The 17695-nt window shown below is 41.6% G+C and overlaps 1 protein-coding gene across 6 annotated transcripts in view; it reads left to right on the forward strand.

Moving 5' to 3' along the window:
• lpp (LIM domain containing preferred translocation partner in lipoma) overlaps positions 1-17695 on the forward strand; it is a 202427-nt gene that overhangs the window by 167641 nt on the left and 17091 nt on the right. For all 6 annotated transcript variants that reach the window (XM_034235722.1, XM_034235725.1, XM_034235726.1 and 3 more), the window contains one exon: positions 10109-10278. In XM_034235722.1, coding sequence (XP_034091613.1) covers positions 10109-10278 — 170 coding nt within the window. The remainder of the gene's footprint in view (positions 1-10108; positions 10279-17695) is intronic.

The raw sequence follows: 17695 nt of genomic DNA on the forward strand, positions 1-17695 counted from the left end.
ATAAAAATAGAAAACAAGCAATTAAATAGATGTCCTTTTCCTTCCTTGCCACAGTCATCTCCTCAAAGGCCCTTTAGTTTGCAGAGCCTGTAGGGGTGTAACGGTATCCGTATTCGTCCCGTACCGTCAAGGCAAATGCAGTCACACGACGAATATGCCTTTTTTTTTTTACGAGTGGGAGAAAAGTCTGTCACTCAGGGCAGTATCCACTACACTATATATAATCCAGGGGGCGGTATTGCGCCTAAAATGCTGTTTGCCAGCCGCCCTTAAAGGTGGGGTTGGTCATTTTGGAGAAACCAGCTCGAGTGCGCTAGAATTTGAAAACACACAGCCGCAAAAAATCTGCAACTTCCTTTAGGGCTGCTCAATTAATCGTATTTGAATCGCGATCACGATTATGGCTTGCAACGATTACGAAAACAACGTAATTGAAATAAAACGATTATTTTTTTATTATTATTATTACTTTTTTCGTTTTAATAATTTTTTTATGTTTTTTCAGTTGAATTATACTTAAAGTTCAGGGTAATCAACTGTTAAAAACATACTGTTCAAAAAAAAATTCTACAATAAATTGATGTTTTCAAAGTAAATGGATAATCGTTTTTTAATAATCGTGATATCAATTATTGACCCATATAATCGAGATTATGATTTTTGCCATAATTGAGCAGCCCTAGTCTTCAGTACAGGTGGCAATATTGTCACCTGCCTGCGCTCTCTGAAACCAGACCATGTAAACAGGCTGGTGTTTCTAGCAAGCAATCTTTAAGAGATGACATGAGCAGCCCTACCAGTATTTTGATTATAATACTGATGAACGTTCAGAACAAAGCACTTTGGCAACTTACCACATACGTTTTAAAATACTTAATAATCACCTAACGTTCATGATATAATTTCTCTGTCATAATCGGTTGTTTCCGTGAACGGCCGACTGTTGAGTGACGGCAAATGCTGCGGCTGCAATGCATTGTGGGGCAGCATTTTCTCCTCTCCTTTCGTTTAGGGAGGTCCAGTGGTTCCTAAGCTAAAGGAGGTTATAAAGGAAGTGTGAAACCTCCTTTCCTTTCATTTGGAGAATTGGAACGGCACTTATCATGGCTGCCAGTGACGTACTTCCGGGTCATTTCACTCCGTTAGGAAGGTTCCTAAGCTAAATGGACTATTGGAATACAACGAGGTTTCAAACTTCCTTTATAACCTCCTTTAGCTTAGGAACCACTGGACCTCCCTTGACGAAAGGAGAGGAGAAAATGCTGCCCCACAATGCATTGCAGTCGCAGCATTTGCCGTCACACAACAGTCGGCCGTTCACCGAAAAAAACGATTATGACCGAGAAATGATATCATGAAAGTTACGGTGCTTATTAAGCATTTTAAAACGTAGGTGGTAAGTTGCCAAAGTGCTTTGTTTTGAACGTTCATCAGTATTATAATCAAAAAGAGAAATATGAACGTTAGTTTTTACTGAAATGATCAAATAAAGTCAACATTTCACAGTCTTTACTGAGCTGTGTGGGGTTTGTTCAACTTTTAAAAGATGTTTGAATGGTGATATACAGTGATAGATGGTAAGGACTAACGTTTATAATAAATACATTTGTATTGATTTTAAGATATTTTTATAGTTCATACAATCATACGTATTGGGATCATTTGTATTAATGTAGACCGGAGGGAGAGGGTGACGAGCATAAGTTTCACTTTCCTTTTTTATTTCAATTCCAACTTTGGTCATGAAGAATATGTTTCTCTGTTGTCCACGTTCATAAAGCATAAAGCAACAGCATCAGAGCACGGTGCAGAGTCTCTAGATGAGTTTACAGTAGTCCCTCGTTCTTATTAAACATCCATGTTGTAGTCCACTGTATAGAAAACTGTAGTTTCCATAGTTCCCCCACAGCAGCAGACGCACATTCATGACGTCCGCTGGCGCATCATAAACACGTCGGATAGTGAAAGTGCATTCGGATTCTCTAAAGTACCGCGGTCTCTTCTCCTAAGTCCTTTTGAATTCTCCTATCCACTATCCCTTAACCCTGTGACGTTTCACTCAGAGGTCAAGGAATAGGAGATAGGGTTCGAATTTAGGAGCTGATTTTTGGATTATCGGAACGCAACCCCGGTTCCCGACGTTCCGGTTTTAACCGGACTTGAACCGAAACTTTTTACAAGTCCAGTACCGGTTCGGCGTACCGGTACGCAGCACTACATATGACCAATGAGGGCACAAGATAAGTTTGTGCACAGATGGAAGGCTGACAGGCAGGTCGGCCATCCAGTTACTTTAGCCGGGCCGGCTAAAATAACTGGTTGTGCTTTTTACAGCGCTACGGCTGCCTTCCGGGGATACATTTTTTTAATGCATTTATTGTCAAAGCATTTAAGATATTCATTGCTATCGGGATGTTAAGAGCATTCCATGGAATATAACAAAAAGTGTTTCTGAAATAAATTACATACCCCACCTTTAAACAACAAATGAAGAACAAGAAGAAAAACAACAACAAAACGAACAAAAAACAAGAAGAAGAAAAGTTAGTATGGCGATTTCAGATAAAACACAGGAGCTAGAACCCACCTGCTTCTTTTAAATCAGCTGTGTGGGAACATTTCGGGTTCCCTGTGGACTACAACAACGATGGAGTGTGCGAGTGGTGGATTGGACGAAGACGTTGTGTCGGCTTGGCTCGACAGCGGTGCGGTATGCTAATGGTAACACACGCCAAACATGCTAAATCATATCAGAAGGCATCACCCAGATTTGCCAATCACCGGAGCCCGGCGAAAGACGGCAGCAGTTCAACAGCTGATCCCCGCTGTTTTTAAGAAGCCAACAGACATGAAAGCCGAGAGACCAAAATAAATAACGGAAGCTTTTGGCATATGTTTTTCAACGACTATGCGCTCTTGAAACACTTTCTTATTATTTATTTTTTATAATATTTTCAAGACATTCTTTTTAGTTTTACAGCTTGATGAAACCTTTTTGTTTGACATCAGCCATTATAGATAATATGGCCATCTGAGTGTGTGTGGTACTGTTTGTGGTTTGTTTTTAACTGTTTAATACAGTTAATTATTCAAAATGTCAGAGTTCCTTATTTTTAAACTGAAACTTGCACTACTGTTCAAACATAAATAACAACAAACCTGGAATTATGCATTTGGGACTTTTTTTGTTGCTTTTTCTTGTTGTACCGAACTGTGACCTCCAAACTAAGGTACGTACCGAACCGTGAATTCTGTGAACCGTTACACCCCTATGTAAGAGTTTGTCTTCGTTGCTCTACTCTGTGTATGTTGAAGCCTCCGCAATGAGACAGAGGAGCATAATGCTGCTGGAAGGAGGTCAGCGACCACCCAGGGGCAGGGGCGTCATGTGAGGCAGTCTGGTGACATGGCAACTCGTCTAAATCCTATGCATCACTATACCTCCTACAGTGTATTATAATGTACCAATGCAAAACAGCAGATTATATAACACAATAGCCTCGGATGATCCACCATAGCTGCCTTTATAAGAGAAAGGCAGTATGTATGTCAGTGTGAGGCTGCCGATTTGACTTCCAAGACCCCTCTTTCTCATGTAAATAATGTTGATGGTAAATCTACAAATGTATCAAAAATCTCCTGCTCTTTCTGTTTAAACCCCTTAGAATACTGTTCTTTTATGAATTAGATCCAAGCAGTTTTTTGCAATGTCATCATCTTGTAATTGATCACACATTTTGTTTTCAGTACTTCATCATATCCATTTCTGTTTTGGGCAGCAGGAGCAGTTCCATAAAACATGTTTCTGCAGCATAGTGTATGGGTCCTCATTATCCGTCCAGCTGACCTCGCTGTGCTGCTTTCTAGTTTCTCAGCTGATGCACAGTGCCAGCACGGGGCTTCTCTCCTCCGCGACAGAAGCCCACTTTTGGTTGCAGTTCATGCGAGGTGACCCACCCCCCCCCTCCGTTTCCCTTCCTCCCCCCCAGGCTCGGCGCTTGCTATCCTGCCTCGTTGAGACAGCTCCACTGAGGCTTGCAAGATCAGCTGCCGTGCGAGCCCAGCTGAGGCTCCCGGGCACTCACGTTGCTAGATTTCATTTGTGAGTGAGCGTTTGACCTCAAGAATGAGTAGACGTCCGCATGTTCATGCACGCAAACACAGACACAGTTTCCAGCACACACGGGTGCGCACGGATAAATAGCGTACAAACAAAGAGACGTCTTTGAACTCGCAGCTTGCCCACATATTGTGCAGCACACACACTCACCTGTTCCTCTCTCTCCCTCTCTCACCCAATTCGTCAGGCCCACTCGCTCCCCTCCTGCCAACCTGCTTCCCAAACATGTAAGCTACCCTGGCCCCCCCGTGCGGCCCCCGGCCTGACGGCAGTAATGCTCAGTGGCAGCGGCTCGCTCTCCTCCTCCTCCACCGTGTCCGCAGCAGTTCTGCAAATCGCTGTTTGCTGACATTGGGAATGAGATTAAAGGCAGGGGTTAGGAACGAGGCAGATTGAAATGCAGCGATGACAGCTATTGCTCTTGTCATGCTGAGGCGACTGAAGGCCAGCGCGTTGTCAGGCTGCGCGGACGGCCATCTGAAGCAACAAAGTAGATGAACCTAGAGGGGAAAGAGATGAAACAAAGCGGCCTGTGGCTCTTCAGTAGCTGGCAGTTACACTCCAACGTGTTCCACTGAGTCTCTTCCCTGCTGCTCCACGCGCTGACCTATTGTTTATGTCTTTAATTAAGTGTGAAAAATGTATCACAACTTTGTACCTTTGTTTGGCCCATCTTTTTTAACGTGTCACAATAAATGAAAGCTGCATTAGCAGGTGGAACTTAATTACACCTAATAACAATGTGAAGTAGAGCAAGATAATTAGTTATAGCGCCATCTCTATTAGTTATTTTGAATGCGTTGCTGCCACTACTGTTGTTCCAGTGCGTTTGGACCACAGCTTGCAGTAGTTGAATGTGTTCTTACCACCATATCTATCAGATATTTTTAATACAAGAACAAAACTTTAGTGGAAGTCCCAAAATGGATTTTGTGGTTCTTTTATTAGTTTTGGATACGAGCTACAGTTGCTGGCTTTGCCTTTGGGGTTTGCAAGGGTTGCACCAGCAGCATTGTATTCTTTAGTAACATAGTGTGAAAAGTTTTGGTCTCCCACAAAAAAGTTCCTTGCGATCTTCTTTACATGCACGATCTTTGATTTCTGACGATGTAAGATCAAATTGAGCTGCAAGTATGCTCCCTCTCTGCCTTTCATGCTGCTTCAATATCACGGCGTGAAAAAACAAAGAAGGCAAAGACTGAGGGAAATCTGAAGCGTTCTGCCACTCAACATCCCCCATTCCCAAACAACAGCGTCTCACTGCCACTACAAATACATTAGAAATCAATTATTTATGGAACAGAGTCAGGGCCCCTTTAATCTTTTCCTTTTATCCAATTAAATTGTCTAACCATTCTCAGCCTCTCTAGCTCACAGGGAATGTGCTTCTTTAAAAAGAAAAGAAGAAAAGATTTTTCTCTTCAGTCCTTCTTTTGACTTTCGATGTAACAGAGGAGAGACACTTCTGAGGCTTGAGGAATGAAAGGAAAGAAAGTGAGTAAAGTGTAATGAACTCCCCCTCCCGCCCCGTCACCATTGCATTAGTTCTACAGGAACTATTTGAAGTTTTGATAGTAAGACTGGTTTCATTCCCTGCGCAAAGGGACGCTGGGGAGCGGCGAGGCCTTTCATGATTCCTTTATGCCCAGCTGAAATAGTTCGAAAGTATTTGCGATCGTCTCCACGGGGGTAAATACGATGTTGTTTCAATTGCTGTCCTGTATTATTCAAGAATTAAATTGAAGTAGTGTCTCCAAAATTGAAAATGCTCACTTCCGACACAGACGTGTGAAATAATTGATGTGAAGCATTCAGAGGAAGAATGTTCCAGACGCCCTAAAGCTTTACATTTGTACACTTTGTTGAATAATGTTCTCACCTCAGAATGAAAGAGAGCAGAAGAATTCTTTGGAGCTGAATGTTCTGCGGTATATTTCATGAAACACAATGTTGCATTTGTTTTGCTCAAGTGGGAAAGCCTGAGTCTTAATATGTGAAGCGGATGTCAAAAAAGTAGTACCAGGACAACAATTTGGTTAGTCAATTATTAACAATTTAGGCAATTATCAGCAAACATTTCCAACATTCACAAGTTCTCCTCTTGCAAATACAAGAATGAGCCTCTTATCTATGTTTATATCAGTGTGAATTGAATATCTTTGGTCAGTCAAAACAAGCACTTTGAAGGATGACCTTTGGCTCATGGAAATTGTAATGAACTTTTTTCAGTACTCAATATGAATCAACTGAAAATGGAGCTTAATCCATCAGCCATCATTTGGATATGTTCAGGTCATTCTTTACGCAAAGGTTCTGTCGATTTAGAAGAGCTTTGGTGCTTGATCCTTCTTAGATCTGCAGATACATCTAAATTCCTTTATTTTAAATATTTTGACCACTTCACCTTTGGCTCTGAGATTTTGTGCCCCACATTTTAAAGCCTTTTATTACATTTCATTAATGACGGTTTAGGGAAATAATGAACACATTTATTGATTATAATTAGTTGCAGACATTGTTCATCATAAAAGTAACTTACTGTATACGCTCCACATCTGGGATGGGAGAGTGCGCCGGGACGTGCGATTAAAACAACTTTTTTATTTTCTGTCAAACTGTAGAGATCAAAGCAGATACTTTTAGTTGATTTAATGGATTAGGTAATTGACAGAATAAATTGTCAATTATTCTTAAAGCAAAAAGGCAAAAAAACTATTATATATTATAATTAACATTTTGGACTGAATGCTGTCTGAATGTATCAATTGAGCTATATTACATTTGATGTATGTTTTGTTGTCTAAAAGATGAATGAATGAATCCATAGTAATGGCAGTGTCATGTAACCATATAACCATGTCTTATTCATTATGTACTCTGTTTACAATTGAATCCTTTAAACTTTGTATGATGGAGGCTTACAGTAGGCCCTGCTCTTTGTTCCCTGTGGATTCAGTGTGGGCTGCTGAGGCACGCAATCTGGCACGACATGTCTGCACACACTATATGATACGTGTTCGTATATACCCGTCTACATGTGTGGCATGTCTGCTGCAAAGAGGTTTTGTGTGTGTGTGTGTGTGTGTGTGTGTGTGTGTGTGGTGTGTGTGTGTGTGTGTGTGTGTGTGTGTGTGTGTGTGTGTGTGTGTGTGTGTGTGTGTGTGTGTGTGTGTGTGTGTGTGTGTGTGTGTGTGTGTGTGTGTGTGTGTGTGTGTGTGTGTGTGTGTGGGCTAAGACTGTGTACACAGTCGCTCACAAATAGCTCCTGTGGGCCCTCCGATCACAGACTGCCAAAAGGAAAAGGATTTCCGAGAGGTTTCCTTCTCGCTATTTAAAGTGGGAGCCCTGTGGGACATGTTTGGCATTCTCATCCACTCACTGAAGATGGCCTGTGATCTGAAGCCACTAACAGGCTCGGCGCTCCGTTTCTCGCTCACTCTCTCCCTTTCTCCCTTTCTCTCCCCCTCTGGCTCTCTGAAGTGATTACCCTGCTTGTGATTCCACTGACACCCACATGTCCCCCGGAGACGTGCCTTCACTAGTTTGTTTAATCTGCCTCCCTGTACAGTAGGTAACGCAGCCATAATTGAGGTGTGGATAGAGCTGTGGGAGCAGATGAAACCAATAGCAGGCTTTCTGTCTGGATGACAGCAGTTGCTAAATGAACGAACAACATGCTGCTGTGATAAGAAGTCAAACCGTTAGCAGCTAAATGTCTTCAGCAGTGATCTGTCAGCCCTCTGTTTGTGATTGTGTCCCCAGTCATTAAACGATGAGTCGCCTCATGATAGAGGCACAAATATCAGCGTTTCCGTAAGGATCTGTTGCCGGGGAAAGGTTGTGCATCCAATCATTTGTTAAACCTTTTTTTTCACTGAGGCTGACAAAGAGATAATGAGTTATCTGAGATTAGAATACCATTAAGCAGGTCACGCAGTCAAGCAGATATTTGATCTCAACAACATATGACTTCCAGAAGTTGTGCTGATACCTGAGACAGATTCCGCTTTACTCTCCATTTGAATTTTTCGATATGAGAACAGCGAGTGGAACTGTGAAAATGCGAGCATCAGATACTCTATCTCCCCCGGTTAGTGTCTATCCACTGTCTGTAACACGCTTGAACCGCTCTGTTCAGAACATACAGTGTCAATCATCGCCCAAATCAGCCTTTAGATGAAGCAAAAAAGGAACAAGAAAAGATCCATACAACTAAACTTGAATTAATTAAATAAACTGTATCATGCTTCCACTGAGAGATTGCATCTGTCCTCAGATGTGTAAAAAATAAAACATTCTCAGATATCTTTTTAAACCCTGTTATTGTAAGATACCATTAATTAAATTGACAGTGTTATTAATTTGGTTGAAGATAACTTGCATTGAGTCGAGGACATCTTAAACTCAATTAAAGATATCTGCAACTCAATTAAAGATATCCAAATGCCATGTCCCGCAATATGCAATCAGGCTCTTTCTGGCGCAACAGTATCAGTTCACTCGTGCCCTTTGACTAAAGTTTAAAGTTTCCTTTTTTTATCATTTAAAGCCTGATTTTTTTTTTTTATAGATAACGCCCATGTCACACTTTGGTGATGTGTATGGTTTCTTTAATGTGGCATAATTATAGTATTTAATCCTTCCTTATCCAGCCTTTGAAATAGAAATAAAGATTATGCACTGACATCAGGAAGTGAAGCATTTAAAGGGAAAGCTGTTGGAACACAGCAGTGGATGTAAGGAGCCTGTCTGACAGACATGAACAGCAGCAGGTAACAGGATTAACACAGATTAACCAGCAGAAAGGTCAACGATAACTATGTTTAAAATCATTTAGCCCATTCCCATTTTTGCGTAAAAATGCTAAACATTTCCTTTCCAGTACTTGTGATCAGCATTTTTGTTCTAGATTTAAAGGTTAATCATTTTTTACAAAAAATAAGTTCTCGGATATGCTTGGAAGTTTGCGGATAAAAAAAGGCCTTAATGGCTGTTTCATTGGCATGAAGTCCGGCAATTGTCCCACTGTTACCAGGCAGCGGCTCTCCCACTGGATTGTGGGAGGGACAGCTCTGGCCTATAGGGTCTGCATGCTCATTCTACTTGTGGCCTACGTCCTGGGCTTTGGTTAAGGGGGTTTCCATCCAGGACATTTGTGCGGCAGCGAGCTGGTCTTCACCGCTCACTTTGTCCGTTTTTACAGATTGGATGTGTCTGCTCCAAGCGTGGCCCATGCAGTGCTGGGCTCAGGGTCCGCGTGGGACAGAGTTCTTCCTATTGAGTACTGGTGGTTTTTCAAAAATAAGCATCGCTGGCAGTACGGGAGTCTCCATATTCCATAGTGAGACATCGGAACGAATGTTATGAATGAGCACTATAGGTTACTAGCGTAACCCCGGCTCTCAGAGTAACATGAGTGAGATATCTCACCAGCCCTTCTTGCTGAGGCAAACCGAGAAGAGGTGCTTCTTTGGAATGACGCTGCGTCGTAACGCAAGCTACTTTAAGGGTTTTAATTGTCTTAGGCCAATAACTGCTGCCCTGATCCAGGCCCAGGTTTCGGTTTCACAGAAACTATTCAGGTTCAATTAAGACACTGCGTTTTTAAAGCCATATTATATACGTATATATTATATTATATATATACTCTCTTATCAGTATCATGAAACTATTCAGTAAACAAAACATTTTTAAGATAATATATATGTTTAACCTGGTCACTGTCCTGAAAGAGATTCTCTGCACACTGCAGGATGCCCTGTATCATCACTATCTGATTATAGGATCATTGTGTCTGACAGGCCTGGTAAACAGTCTCACTCTCCAGCTCATAACAGTATCCATGGTGTGATCATGTGTTTGCAGCTCGATGTGTTTCCAGTGAGTGGGATGTGACTGTTGGTTTCCTGACGGATGTTATCTGACCTCAAATATCTGTGGTTTTCTACTGAACATGTTCTCAGCCTCCCCTCCTCTTGCTGTGCCCAGGGCGCTGTGCCAGCTGTGGGGACAACGTGGTGGGTGAGGGCACCGGCTGCACCGCCATGGACCAGGTCTTCCATGTCGACTGCTTCGTCTGCATGACCTGCAGCAGCAAGCTGCGCGGCAAGCCTTTCTACGCTGTGGAGAAGAAGGCGTACTGTGAGCCTTGCTATATTGTAAGTCACTTTTTGTTCTGCCTCACCATATAGTTTGGGCTAACTCTGGTTACTCATGTCTCATGTTGCAAGTAAGCACTTTATGATATCAGAACGGGCATGTTGGTAGCTCTGTGCTGGAATGTTCACATATTTTTACCTCAACAACTACATTTCATCATCAATGCCCGGCAGGCTCCAAACCCTCGCCACACATATCTTCATTTCCTCTTTTTCTTTCCCTCTGTTTAGTTGTTGGTCACTTAATTAAACTTTATTTCATGGTGTCTTCCCCTGAAAGGAATGTTTTGAAGTTGTTCAATTTATAATGACCAATACTGTTGAATTACATGAGAATATGCTGAAGATAATGAAACAAGGTCAGTCTCTTAAAGTGTTCAGTGCCGTTTGTTTGATATGAAAAGGTTAGCTCTTGAATCTGTTAGCAGACTTGTATTATTGTCTCAGTACCAGTAGGTGCTAGCCAGCAAGCTACTGACTAGGGCTGGGTGAGCCTCTCTATTGTCAGAGAACTCAACAGTAATCTGGCCCTGCTGCCCCCCCTCTCCTCCGTTCCATTCAGTACCAGGCCCAATCAAAGTGCCTACACATATAAGCACATTTTCTTTGGGGTATATTCAAATATATTTAAATTAGCAGGGGCCCTATCCAATAAAATTAAATGAGTACTGTGCCACTTCTGCTTCAGCTCTACCAGCTACATTAAGCATATCATATGTATTAATGTTAGACACAAAGCCTATAACATGTTAATGTGTGGTGAATATTGTTTTCTTTGTGTGGCAAAAATCAATGAATGCAGGTTGTAGACACCTGTTACTCCTGTTAGCTAGCAGAGCCTGATAGTAGTAGCTCATCTTCAGATTTTTCTTGGCTACCCACTACTTTTTCTTCCTGCCACACACAACCTGCTAGATTATTAATATTCTCTCGCTCTATAATGATATCAGCGATGTCATCGTTGTCTTTTTACAATGGAGGAATTTCACACATCTCTTCCTTGGTGAATTAGATGATGATTATATTGTTTTCACTCGCACATCTTTCAGTGAGCTGATCCATAGCTATCTCCAGTTCCAGCTGATAAGCACTCAGTTGTGGTTTAAATGCACGTATTAAAATCATGTTAGAATGTAACACAGTGTACCTTACTTTGCGGATGACATTAAACAGAGGGTTCTGTCTCATCTCGTCTTTCACAATCTTGTCAGGAAAGACACGTCATCTCGCAAAGCCACCAGGAAACCGTTCAGTGCAGAAGTGTTTGCCTCTTTCAGTTTCATTAGACTTTAGGCGCATTCACACCGCAGTACTTTTCCCACAAAGGTTCATCAGAACTTAGTTCATAAGAACTCTTTAGTTCTCATGAACTAAGTACAGATCGCGTTCACACCGGAATAAGTCCCTGGGGGTGGATTAGGCAAATGAAGCCGCTGACGTCACTTCTTCTTCTTCTGCTTTGGGTTTACTGGCAGGCCGCAAACCACTTCACGGCGTATGCTGCCGCCCAAAGTCCCCGGCCGGAAGTCCCCGGAGTTGGGGACTGGCTTCAGTAGAAGCTGCTGGGACTCCCAGCAGCTTCTACTGAAGCCTTCCGAGTAAATCGCCAGAACGCCGACACCTCCTCATCTCCACCGCTCCCATGTTTTATTTTGTGTTGCCATAAGTTAGTCTCTCTGCGTTTCTGCGCTGGGCTAATGCTAATGCTAATAATGCTAATGCGAGGATAATAAAATGGCGGCTTCACAAAACTTTTTGGGAGTTTTACGGGGCGTGGTTTGCAATCCGCCCAGCCAATCAGACATAGGAACCTTTGTCTCCTACGAAAGTCCCTGCTCTCTAGCAGGGACGGAAAAGGGGGTGAAAAGGTTCTCATTAACTCATTTTAGTTCCGGCTCTTTTTGGTGTGAACGCGACATTTCGGAACTATATCGGAACTAAAGTGGGAAAAGTACTGCGGTGTGAACGCGCCTTATGGTTCAGCCTATGTCCAGTTACTGGAAATGACGTGGTCCAGGTTTTTGTTTTGCCAGCAATAGTGTGGGTAAGTTTGTAGGTCATTTCTGGAAATTGAGAAGGGAAATAGCTGTGTTATGTATTCAGCTTTCCTCCTCATTAAGAGCTATGTGTATCAGATTCATGGACGCGATTTGTAAAACAAAAGGAATTGTGAAAAATGAAAAAGATCTGCAGGAGTGAGAAAGAAGTGATCTGGTATATCACTCTTTTCTGACTCCACCCCTCCTCACAGTGTTGCCAACTCCATAGTAAGGAAAGTAGCTATTGGCTGTCCTAAAAGTAGCTAGAAGTCGCTAAATGACGTCATCGCCTAATTTGCATATTTAGCCATTTGCACGTAGTTGTAATGGACGCCGAAGGAGAGACAAAAAGTGGAAAAAAACACCCTTAATGTGTTTAGAACTACAAATGAACTTCCTTTTGTTGATTCTTATTTTGTTTTTTTTCAATTTTTGGCCATCACTTGATGACTTTAATGCTTGTCTACTCTAGACCAACATTACATACATACATTGTGTCCAGTATTGTTAAATAATTAGTCACATTTAATCAAAAAAAAGTGTTATGTGGGATGGAATTGCTACCTTCCTTCTTTATCTGGGCTCGGGACTGACAAAGTGACCTAAAAGAGACACACAGCAAGCCAGGGCTGGATCAGCAATGGCATTGGCGCATGCGCGATTAATATTCAGTCTGGACGTGTAGTGTGTCTCTTTTGGGTCACTTTGCCACCTCTCTGCTCGAGTGCAGCTGCCTAGCGAGGCTGCCTGTGAGTGCTTCGGCGGAGGGGCTCAGCACCCGCTGCTCGTCGAGGAAAGTAACTGCGTAACGATTACGTGCTATCACGTCAGATTCTCCAAACACCAGAAAAGTCTCCAATAACACCAGAAAAAGTAGCTGGATTTGTCGCAAGTCGCTTTTGACAAACAAAAGTAGCCGGAGGGTTTGGAAAGTCGCCCGATTTTGCGAGAAAGTCGTCAAGTTGGCAACACTGCCTCCTCATCTCTGCTTGAGGCCAGCAGTTTCAAGTTGCTCAGTTGCACTGTGGGCAATGTAGGCAACAGCTTTTGAAAACAAAAAATTCAATAAAACAGATCTGGTTCTGCATCGAATTTGATCAGTTTTTGATTTGTTGGTTTGATTGTTGTTTTGTCAGCAGGGTTATGAAATAACTACTGGACTGATGTTGAAGTAGATTGATGGAAGGGTGTGGCACGAGCCAAATACAAACCTATTTCATTTTGGACTCACCGGGCGGGTACACGCATTGTTCTTTGCGCAGTTCTGCGCTAAAGAAATACATTTAAAAACACACTGATATCCTTGATTCTCCTGACACAGCACATTAACACAAACGTACATATTTCCTTCACATGGCTTGCAGGAAATGGATGAGTGGGCAGTGAAGTCTGGACATGACGTTTAAAGCAGTGGCAGGACATCTTCTAAATCTTCCCTTTTCAGAGGCACTCTCTGTGATTGTAGTTGTCTTGTCTGGAAGTTCTCCAACTCTGATACATGCGCTAAAGAGGAACGGGATAATTTAGGAACCTTATTTATGCATTTCATCAGCATAAATGTTCTTCTGGCACAAGATCAAAAGGATGGGGGAAATCTGAATTTCTTAATGAAAGTAATTTCTTCTTCTTTTATTCCCATCCTCAGGGTTATACGCCTCTGTAAGATTAGAGAATGAACGTGAGAGTTGAGTCTCTGAAGGAAAATGTTAAAACCCAAAGAGGAAGAGAAAACTTCACATTAACCTCAGGGTCAGTCAGTCTAGGAATCTCTCTGAGCAAATGAAAGTGTATTTATTTCACTGTCGATTCAGATTGTGTTCTCAACCTGCCCTATTCTTATCTTAACTTGATTCATGAAGTTGCCTTTAAATTCAGACGGTATGTGTTACAGGTATCTAAAATGCTTCTGTATTTTTTCTCAAATTATGCTTTGACAATATGATGTCAGCAAACAACCATATGCTATATGTAAAGATACATATGTACATATTCTTCCACAGAGCTATGGTGCAGCATCCAACAATTCTATAAAACCCTTTAGCCAAAGTAGCTCAAATGCTTAGAATGACTGTACGAAGGAGATTGAAAAAATAGCTCCATAAATAACTGAATAATATATTACATAATGTTACATTAAAAAATAAATCATATTAAAATTGTAATCCAACTTACTAGGGATGTAACGATACCAAAAACTCACGGTACGATAATATCGCGATTAAAAAGTCCACGGTACGATATTTATCGCGATATTAAAAAACAAAGGGAATTCTTTTTGAATTTTTTCTCTTTTTTTTTACTTGAATTTGTTTTTCTTTATTAAATAATACATCTGATTTGTACAGCATTTTAGTAGGATAGTAGTATTTTAAAGTGTCAACAATATAATAATCAGACCCTGCAATAGAATAAATCAAGTTTCACTTTAGTTTTTCAAGTAACTCAACTCTAACTCACTCTCTCACTCACTCAGCATCATCAAGGTTATCTTTTAGGAATATGAGCATGTCCACATTTCCAGGTAGAAGCTGGGATGTTTGGGCATTTACAAAATCCCCTGCTGTGGAAAAAACTCTCTTGCTTGGTACTGATGTTGCTGGGAGAGAGATATATGCTTTGGCCATGGGTGACAGCAGTGGGTCAAACTGTGCATTGTCTCTCCACCACTTCAAAAACAATACAGTTTTTGCCAAGAAGGTGAGGCTTATTGACAGGGCGAGATATAAATATACTGTTGGTACTTGTCAATGTCTCTAGGTGTGTACATGTAGCCCTGTAAATACGATGTCCTTTATTGTTATCTGTTGTTTTATGTTCATTTTGTAACCTACTTGCTGCCATGTTGGACAGGTCTCCCTTGAAAAACAGATCGATGATCTCAATGGGACCATCTGGTTAAATAAAGGTTTAAAAAAAAAAATGTATTTACATTTTTTTTGTTGTTATTATTTAAAAAAAAAAAAAAATCGCTGTAGATTTTGTCAGTCTCACGACGGTATTGAGACGTTTATTTATCGCAATATTCAATATATCGTTACATCCCTACAACTTACCAAAATAACCAAGACTCTTGCTAGCATCGTTTACTTGGTTTTTGTTTAAAGGAAACTTTATTCTGATGTGTATCTTGTTGGATTTAGGATTGTAGGAGATCCGGGGCTTAACCCAGGAGTTGTTGGGGGGGGGGGGTGCAGGGCTAAAGTGCTATTTTTTTACAAGTGGGGGGTGGACCGAACATCCTTTAGGGGGGTCGTCGCCTCCTCTAGGGGAGTCCGAGGGCATGCTCCCCCGGGAAGATTTATTTTTAAATATTGAAGTTAAAAGTATCAATCTGGTGCACTTTGAGAGCAACATTAACCCTACCTTAAAGCGGACAAAAGGCACTGGAGAACACTTATTCATTAACACCCTTTAATGAAGCAAGCTAATGCCTTAACTCACTCAAATAGTCGTTTACTTATTAAGGTGAAACGAATGTGCGTAGAGTTTTAAAGGATGCGAATAGTCTCACCTTGATTCTGGCGCATTGCTTATCGTTTTATAGATCTATTCTCATCCACCATCTTTGTTTGTGACTTAAAGAGTGTAAGAGTCACGTTTCTGACTGTTGCCTGTCAGTTCCGTTGCTATGGTTCCGTTGTTATGTGTACTGAAACAAGAGCCGGTATAATTCCACGCGCGAAAACAAAATAAAAAATGGAATACGTTATTTTAGTGTCTTAAAAGTAGACTGAGGTATGAAGGGTTAACGTTACATCTTAGGATAATTTTTAGTCATGTTCTGTATACATACTAACATATAAGGGTATATTTAGTGTGGTTACTCCATGTTTACTAGCTATAACATTAACGTCACATCACTCTTTTTCACTTCTTACTCAGTCAGCCAGAGTGCAGATATCACCATTAGATTCACAAACCTGAAACATTATCCATTTCTTCACTGCTGGTGATGACATTGTTGTCAGCTGCTGATACTGCTGCTGCTGCAGCTTGTGGCGCCTGCTTCGATGAAAATAACTTTCTAATATCCATAACTGTATAGGCTATTAGCTTAAAACTCGTCAGGCACTAGGAAGGATCACTTCTACTTCAGGGCAGGCTACGCAGTACGCAGGCTAATGTCCCGCAGCGGATGCCTCTCTGGTGGACTCCGGTACTGCACATTACTCACGAGACGTTTTCAACAAAAACACATTTTTTTATTTCAGAAAACATCCAGGGCTTGAGCCCAAGTAGCCACCCCCTAGCGCCGCCACTGTTGTATAGGATGTTCAGGGGCCACACACTCTGATTAATCTCCTCTGCTGAGATCACAAACACACAGGGTTATATTCAACTGTAAAAAGTGGAACAGTTATGTGTCTGAACTCATTTTGCATAGTTTGTATTGATCCCATATATACAGAAAATATGACATAGATCTATCTTGCAGGTGCCTGAGGAAACTCACTGTGTGTAAAATTGGTGTAATAGTATGCAAATATCCATTAATCCCTTTGCCAAGAATTGCAGGAATACATTTTGCACGGCAAGCTGATTGCCATCCAATAAAGTTTCTGCCATGTATCAAAGTAGGCGATCAGCAGCCCCCTTATCTAGGCTCAGACTTTGCATATTCTGTGGAACAATAGCCACATTTGTGTTAGTGACATCCATCTCTTCCGCTGGGTGATTTGCCTCATTCAAACTGTTTGTGTAGATATCGTTAATTCCTTTTAGTAATGTGCAGGAACTCTCCCACATCTGTTATCATCGCCCAGCTACTTCCTGATTTTACAAGCTGCTATCTCTGTGCCTCAACAACCTCAGTCACACTGCCGGCCCACAGACACCAGGCCAGTGATCCACCTTTGTCCCTGGCACTGCCATGGCTTTCCTCCAAAGAGGACTTATCTCTGCCTATTTGAATACACAACCAGGTTGATAAACTGAACAGACGTTCAATTAATGTCTCGTTTTGCATGGGGTGTACTGTAATCGTGTTAATGTGACACCATCGGGTTGCCATTGGGCTTTTATTTTTTTTCTTGTCTGATGTGTCTCTGCCTGAGGTGTCCCACAGCTTCCCTCATTCCATGTTTGCACACATGATTAGATTTAAAGTATTTGTGTGTGTGCGAGCAGTCCATCAGTGTCACTGAGAGACGGCAGTTTTGAGTTTTAGTGCCACTAAGTGTTTTCCAAGAAAGCTCTCATGTGAAGCATTTTCCAGCAGATTGACAAGTATCGCTGACTGTGTGTTTTCTCTAACAATTAATCACAGTGCATCTGGAAATGCACAAATATGAGAGGAAAGCAGTGGGGCTGGACCTTATAACAACAGTGTTACCCTGCAGCCGGGGTCTTAGCAGGGCTCTCATAACTGGACATCAGAT

This window comes from Gymnodraco acuticeps, unplaced genomic scaffold, assembly GCF_902827175.1.
Source record: "Gymnodraco acuticeps unplaced genomic scaffold, fGymAcu1.1, whole genome shotgun sequence".
Taxonomy (NCBI): Eukaryota; Metazoa; Chordata; class Actinopteri; order Perciformes; family Bathydraconidae; genus Gymnodraco; species Gymnodraco acuticeps.